The sequence below is a fragment of the Haliotis rubra genome, unplaced genomic scaffold, assembly GCF_003918875.1.
Source record: "Haliotis rubra isolate DU_JTF1 unplaced genomic scaffold, ASM391887v1 Scf409, whole genome shotgun sequence".
Lineage (NCBI taxonomy): Eukaryota > Metazoa > Mollusca > Gastropoda > Lepetellida > Haliotidae > Haliotis > Haliotis rubra.
In genome coordinates this window covers 966211-974324 of record NW_025767090.1, presented here as the reverse complement: position 1 = coordinate 974324, position 8114 = coordinate 966211, and the positions used below count along the sequence as shown (strand labels likewise).

The 8114-nt window shown below is 38.1% G+C and overlaps 1 protein-coding gene and 1 long non-coding RNA gene across 2 annotated transcripts in view; both read right to left on the bottom strand.

The window, feature by feature from the left end:
• Positions 1 to 652: 652 nt before the first annotated feature.
• On the bottom strand, positions 653 to 3751 carry LOC124287937. The gene is made up of 3 exons (XR_006901343.1): positions 3377 to 3751; positions 1084 to 1227; positions 653 to 1022 (listed from the first exon to the last, which is right to left on the bottom strand). It is a non-coding gene; the product is annotated as an uncharacterized LOC124287937 (long non-coding RNA).
• A 1222-nt stretch (positions 3752 to 4973) lies between these two features.
• The window catches only part of LOC124287949 (protein phosphatase 1 regulatory subunit SDS22-like), a 107274-nt gene continuing 104133 nt past the window's right edge, over positions 4974 to 8114 (bottom strand). The window contains exon 15 of the mRNA XM_046724443.1: positions 4974 to 5566. Within this exon, the coding sequence (XP_046580399.1) occupies positions 5347 to 5566 (220 nt within the window). The 3' untranslated portion in view covers positions 4974 to 5346. The remainder of the gene's footprint in view (positions 5567 to 8114) is intronic.

Sequence of the window (8114 nt, the reverse complement as noted above, 5' to 3'; positions counted from 1 at the left end):
TAATGGCATGGAGAATGTCAAGTTACAAAAATACCCGATCATTCTGAGGAAAATATTTTCTTGGTCAGTAATAAATCCCATGCATTCAACATTCACAATCCATGTATAGAACGTTCTCAAACCTCTTGCTAGTTGTGACATTCACAATCCATGTATAGAACATTCTCAAAACCTCTTGCCAGTTGTGACATTCACAATCCATGTATAGAACCTTCTCAAACCTCTTGCCAGTTGTGACATTCACAATCCATGTATAGAAACGTTCTCAATCCTCTTGCCAGTTGTGACATTCACAATCCATGTATAGAACGTTCTCAAACCTCTTGCCACTTGTGACATTCACAATCCATGTATAGAACGTTCTCAAACCTTTTGCCAGTTGTGACATTCACACATGTACTGCTGTCTGATTCGTTTTTTTTTAAATCATAAAATCATAAAAAGAAATCCGTTTCTTGCAGATGTTTATGTTCAGGAGGTCAACTGAACATACAGATGAGAAATGAAACAATATCAATTTGTTTGACATGTAACTCCATCAGTTTCAGGCAAGTGCCATTACTTGCGGTGCTGTGTGCTAGAAGTGGTCAACCATTATTACCTGGGAAGTTGAGTGCCATTACTTCCGGTGCTGTGTGCTAGAAGTGGTCAACCATTATTACCTGGGAAGTTGGAGAATAAACAAGTGCCATTACTTCCGGTGCTGTGTGCTAGCAGTGGTCAACCATTATTACCTGGGATGTTGGAGAATAGACAAGTGCCATTACTTGCGGTGCTGTGTGCTAGCAGTGGTCAACCATTATTACCTGGAATGTTGGAGAACAGACAAGTGCCATTACTTCCGGTGCTGTGTGCTAGCAGTGGTCAACCATTATTACCTGAGATGTTGGAGAATAGACACGTGCCATTACTTCCGGTGCTGTGTGCTAGCAGTGGTCAACCATTATTACCTGAGATGTTGGAGAATAGACACGTGCCATTACTTCCGGTGCTGTGTGCTAGCAGTGGTCAACCATTATTACCTGGGAAGTTGAGTGCCATTACTTCCGGTGCTGTGTGCTAGCAGTGGTCAGCCATTATTACCTGGGATGTTGGAGAATAGACAAGTGCCATTACTTCCGGTGCTGTGTGCTAGAAGTGGTCAACCATTATTACCTGGGATGTTGGAGAATAGACAAGTGCCATTACTTGCGGTGCTGTGTGCTAGCAGTGGTCAACCATTATTACCTGGGATGTTGGAGAATAGACACGTGCCATTATTACTTCGGTGCTGTGTGCTAGCAGTGGTCAACCATTATTACCTGGGATGTTGGAGAATAGACACCGTGCCATTACTTGCAGTGCTGTGTGCTAGCAGTGGTCAACCATTATTACCTGGGATGTTGGAGAATGGGCAGACGTTGCCATTACTGCGGTGCTGTGTGCTAGCAGTGGTCAACCATTATTACCTGGGATGTTGGAGAATAGACACGTGCCATTGCTTCGGTGTGCTGTGTGCTAGCGGTGGTCAACCATTATTACCTGGGATGTTGGAGAATAGACACGTGCCATTACTTGCAGTGCTGTGTGCTGGCAGTGGTCAACCATTATTACCTGGGATGTTGGAGAATAGACGTGCCATTACTGCGGTGCTGTGTGCTAGCAGTGGTCAACCATTATTACCTGGGATGTTGGAGAATAGACACGTGCCATTGCTTCCCGGTGCTGTGTGCTAGCAGTGGTCAACCATTATTACCTGGAATGTTGGAGAATGTTTTCATCATGTGACTACAGTAAGCACACCATGCCAAGAAGCTTGACAGGCAATCCACCACACATGCAAGGTGAGAGCAAGGTCAGTGTATTCACTAGCAATGGTGGGAGACCTATATTACCGTGACACCTGAGGCTTCTATTCATAGGCAAGATGTGATGTCACTTAGAATTCTGTATTTCATTTTGTATGCAGAAAACGTCAAAATGTTCACTTATGATTTTTTTAATGGAATGCAAGCCTCAAAGTTTAATTTGCAACCAAGCAACCATGTGCTACAACTACGTCATTCCATATATTCTCTACATCTTTAACAGTGTAACTACCACTACAAACTCTGTCCGGCCCAGCAAGTGCAGATTGTGTACAGCAACACACACAAGTCATAGGACACATATTTTAGATATGAATATTGTTGAATCTTGCTTATTGGGACACTTGCTTTTCCTCTCATTTAATCTGTATAAATAGTTTTGGGATAGCTGTATCTCGACTGTTGACCCACTTACCCAAGTTCTATGGAAGCAAAAATCCTCTACTGTATAATGCTTAAGATCATGTGAGTATTTTGCGAAGTCAAAATTTAATTGTCATATCCCCTCAGTTAACCTCGGGTGATAAGAAACTTGGTCATTTACAACAACAAAAAAGTTTTGCAGTTGCTCTTCACTGGACATAATGATTTACCATTTAATTGTGTTTCCTGCTTTGCTAGGCATTGTTTAGAAGCAGGGATTAAGATTACCATGTGCATTTTCTCAGAAATATCAGCTGTGCACGTTTTCTCCCGATTTACAGGTGATTTAGTTCGAAAGTACATATTAATATATTTTCAGGGCATTTTCTGCAAGGTCAGAATAAATTGTACCTGAAACCATTAATATGTCACACAAAGAATCAAATGTAACATATGTGTGTGCTGGCGATTAGGTGCCTGACTCTGAGGGTGTGGGTTCGAATCCCGGATGGGACTCAACCCAAAAAGTACTAGAATATGTTACATTTGACCACTTTCTAAAATGGCATTGTGTATTTCATAACTTTCGGCCGTGGGAGCCGTGCCAATTAACACTCATCAGAGGGGTACACAAAGTCCGCAGTCTAGACTACCAGTTGTCCCACTTCCAGTTTTGTGGAAGCATGATGGATTGAGCGGTCTAGGCATCTGACTGTGTGCTGGCAATTAGAGTGCCTGACTCTGAGGGTGTGGAGTTCGAGAATCCTGGATGGGGAGTCAACCCAACAAAAGTACTAGAATCTGTACTTTGCTGAGAAAATGTAATCCCAAATATAACATATGTTAGATTCTTACACTGTTTTCAGGTTAAAAGATTTGAGGTTGTAAATGATGTAAGAATCTAAACTGAAAGCGTAACTCTATGCAATATATAAGCAGTTGTCATCCATAAAGTTGTATGCCTTATTCTTGACTCACCATATTCCAGAATGCCGATCAAACAATTAAACATGACCGTAATGCAGTACCAATCGACCAAACTATTGCTGGATATTGTTTAAGCAAGGAACAATTATATCAGTCACCATTCAGTTCAGAACAAGTCATGTTGGCAAATAATATTCAGGCTATACATATACAGATTTTAATGCTTCAAATATAATTACTAAATTTGTATCCATTTCTGTCAGCGTTCACTGAAAGGCATCACTACAGCTCATTCAGCTTGACCTGATCCAGTGAATACTAATGAATTGCATGACCGTGTCACAGATGGTTAGAGTCCTATTATTGTGAAGGGGTGCACCTTTGTCAGTTAATTGTCAACATGTCGAACAGCGAGACAAGGTCGCCGTTCCACATCTCAGGGTCGAGATATCGTCAGCAATATCCTAACTCTCTTTTAAAATGAAGCTAAAACATATTGCAGTTGAACATGGAAAGACAGAAAAGTGATAATTGAACTGGTTGTTGAGGTGACAGCGAAGTGAAACGGATTGAGAGAAAGTAACTGGCGTCTGTACACGTTGTAAAGTTAGTAAACCAAACTAAATAGCATATGACTGTATAAACAATTCAGTTAAAACATGAAATGATTGTTTTTCAAGTGTTGTTTTTTCGGGGGCAAGTTTAAGTAGCGAATCCATGTATGCATGTTTTGCACGAATGCAACATCAATAACATTCTTTGCTCCCCTATTTAATGAAGTCAACTCGACCTGCCGTTTGTGTCATTTGACCTCCCGGGGCATGCATATGTACAGTAGCTTAGGTCAAGCTGAACGAGCTGTAGTGAAGTAATCTCGTGTAAAATTCCCAGTGAGTTTGTGCTGTTTTGATAAACAATATATAATAAAATAAATCACACAGATCAATCAGATGTACAATGAATACTTTCTATAACTGGAACATGTGATATCAGGAACAAAATTAACACTGTTATCTCAAGATAACCACATGGTGGTCGCTGTCTGCAGAGTGGGACACAAAGGTGTATATTTTGCACTGTTGGTAATTGAAATTAACTGTCTGAATACAGAAAACAGATTTTAGGATAAAATAAGAATTTTATATACATATATATCATAAGTATTTTGTTTCACATAAATATGGTCTGTTAGGGAAGGTTTCCAGATAGCTGGGGTCCAGATAAGTGGGGTTCCACTGTGCTCCTTTAACAATTCCCTTTTTAATTTTCATTTCAAAAGGAACAATTATTATATATTTTCTGGCAGGAACATTTCTCTGTATCTTCATCCATCAGTTGAGAATCCGACCAAAATCACGGCTTTCATCACTGTTTACACTCAAATCTTTCACCTGTCATTTCCTTTGCTTAGGGAAAGAACTCACCAAGATGTCAGAGTAGAGATGGAAGTTCCATGCATGTGACAAGTTCACTGACTGAAGGAGCTGCACCCAGTTTAATCCTGTGACCTAACTGGATCCCTGCACGCTTCATGGAGCTATGGAACTGACACACACAAGAAGACTGCTTATACAAGTTTCACAAAACAAAATGGCAGAACCAATGTCAATGAAATCTTGTTCAGCCAAATTTCTATTCAGTGTTCAACTGGATCTCAATTTTTCACTCACAATTCATAGGAACTACAGTCAAATCCACAGGAGCAAACAGGTCTGTGGACAGTGTGTATGAAATAAGGCCCGTCTGACAGCCCGAGATGGGCTAGATTTCTGACCCGACGGTCTAAATTTACAGCTAGCCAGCCCGATGGTCTGGTAAAAATTATTGATGTTCCACATATCTGAGTAAATTCACCATATTTGGTCTAATTAAATCCATTTTGGGGTGGTAACATTTTGAGAGTTACCAGCACTGATGTCTGGCTGGTTTTTGGCTTATTTCATACACTGCTGTAGACCCAGGACTCTAGAACATAATCCTTTCAGGAAACAAATCTGCAAGAAAGGTTGTCAGACTGTGTACACACAAATGTCATATGATCATAAATTCAGCTCCAGATACCAGCAATTAGACTGGATCAGACTGGATCAGACTGGATATACATTGCAACTACGTCATTGCGGGAAGAGACACCAAGTACAAACTGAGTCATCCAAGTTCATGTGAGACGATCCACAGAGACACCAAGTACAGACTTCTTATGTTCTCGTTAACTGAAACCTGAACAAGAACCTTGCCCGTGATGATCCCACAAAACCATCACTTTCCTTGAACATCCTGAATACACACACACACATGCAAAACACAGCGTGGCTGTCACCATGATGACATCACAGCGTGGAGGAGCTGATGAAGGCAGCCTTGTGCTCAGCTCTGCTAGGAGTTTTGTGCTCTGCGAGAAGTCCATGGCTTCTCTTAATCTGGCTCGGCTGAAACAACACAAGTACAAGTAAGACTGGAGCCTAATCAAGTCACACCACAGATAGTGCTGTTGTCTAAATTCCACTGTACCATACACAGTCATTGGTTTTCAAATGATGGACTGCTGTTACATAAGTTTGCAATAGTTACTGGAATCACCTTAAGGCTACAAGCATTGTTTTAACATTAAACTGCAACATCCAGGAAGCGAGTGAAAAGAGATGCAGCTCCACTATATATCACAGATCTACAGCCTTCCACCGTACCAACAAGTTCAGTTGTCAAAATACACATCCAATCAAGATGAATTGAGTACAAAGATTCCTATTTCTTCAGAAACTGAGGAATAGCATGAAGCAGGACAATGAACTGTCCCCATCCATTAGGTACTAGCTATCAATCTTGGTATTTCTTTGACACATGGTTCAAATTTTATGCTTTATGAGAAGATTTCATGAAAAAAACCCAGTTTTTTCCAATTGTATTATATATTTTTTAAACATGTAGATTTTCAGTAGGACATAATGATAGTTTGCTAACCCCCTTCACAATGTTCTGTAACACTTTTTCGCTGTCATATTTCCATTTTACTTCAGTAATTTCAACATATCACTTTGTTTCAGGACTAGAAGTATTATAGTATTTGAAGTGGTTTCAGCATATTAAATAGTTCGTTTATTGGAGTAATTTATCTATACTAACTAGCTTCTATATTTTAAGTATTTCAGGAAATTCTGTTTTAATAATTAGCTTCATCACATAACACAGTTATAGTCTCTGAAGTACATTATGTAGTGTCAGCATTTCAAGTAGTTTCAGCATTTCAAGTAGTTTCAGCATTTCAAGTAGTTTCAGCATTTCAAGTAGTTTCAGCATTTCAAGTAGTTTCAGCATTTCAAGTGGTTTCAGTATTTCAAGTAGTTTCAGTATTTCAAGTAGTTTCAGTATTTCAAGATGGTTTCAGCATTTCAAAGTGGTTTCATTTATTTCAATTTCAAGTAGTTTCAATATTTCAAAGTAGTTTCAGCATTTCAAGTAGTTTCAGCATTTCAAGTAGTTTCAGTATTTCAAGTAGTTTCAGTATTTCAAGATGTTTCAGTATTTCAAGTAGTTTCAGCATTTCAAGTAGTTTCAGCATTTCAAGTAGTTTCAGTATTTCAAGTAGTTTCGGTATTTCAAGTAGTTTCAGTATTTCAAGATGTTTCAGTATTTCAAGATGTTTCAGTATTTCAAGTAGTTTCAGCATTTCAAGTAGTTTCAGCATTTCAAGATGTTTCAGTATTTCAAGTAGTTTCAGTATTTCAAGTAGTGTCAGCATTTCAAGTAGTGTCAGCATTTCAGGTAGTTTCAGTATTTCAAGTAGTGTCAGTATTTCAAGTAGTTTCAGTTTATTTCAAAGTGGTGTCAGCATTTCAAGTAGTTTCAGTTTCATTTCAAGTCAGTGTTTTCAATGTTTCAGTATTTCAAGATGTTTCAAGTATTTCAAGTTTCAGCATTTCAAAGTGTTTCAGTATTTCAAATGGTTTCAGTTTATTTCAAGTAGTGTATTTCCGTGTGTTTCAGCATTTCAAGTAGTTCGATCAGCATTTCAAGTAGTTTCAAGTGGTTTCAGCATTTATTTCAAGATGTTTCAAGTAGTTCAATTATTTCAAAGATGGTTTCAGTATTTCAAGTGGTTTCAGTATTTCAAGTAGTTTCAGCATTTCAAGTAGTGTTTCAGTATTTCAAGTAGTTTCAAGTATTTCAAGTAGTTTCAGTATTTCAAGATGTTTCAGTATTTCAAGATGTTTATTTCAGTAGTTTCAAGTAGTTTCATTATTTCAAGTAGTTTCAGCATTTCAAGATGGTTTCAGTATTTCAAGTAGTTTCAGTATTTCAAGTGGTTTCAGCATTTCAAGTAGTTTCAGCATTTCAAGTAGTTTCAGTATTTCAAGTAGTTTCAGCATTTCAAGTAGTGTCAGTATTTCAAGTAGTTTCAGTATTTCAAGTAGTTTCAGCATTTCAAGTAGTGTCAGCATTTCAAGTAGTTTCAGCATTTCAAGTAGTTTCAGCATTTCAAATGGTTTCAGTATTTCAAAGTAGTTTCAAGTATTTCAAGTAGTTTCAGTATTTCAAAGTAGTTTCAGTATTTCAAGTAGTTTCAGTATTTCAAAGTTTCATGTTTCAGTATTTCAAGTAGTTTCAGTATTTCAAAGTTTCAGTTTCAGTATTTCAGTATTTCAAGTAGTTTCAGTATTTCAAGTAGTTTCAGCATTTCAAGTTGTTTCAGTATTTCAAGTAGTTTCAGTATTTCAAGTAGTGTCAGCATTTCAAGTAGTGTCAGCATTTCAGGTAGTTTCAGTATTTCAAGTAGTTTCAGTATTTCAAGTAGTTGTCAAGTATTTCAGTATTTCAGTCAAAGTTTCAGTATTTCAAGTAGTGTCAGCATTTCAGCATTTCAAGTGGTTTCAAAGTGGTGTCAGTATTTCAAGTAGTTTCAGTATTTCAAGTAGTTTCAGTATTTCAAGATGTTTCAGCATTTCAAGTTGTTTCAGTATTTCAAGGAGTTTCAGCATT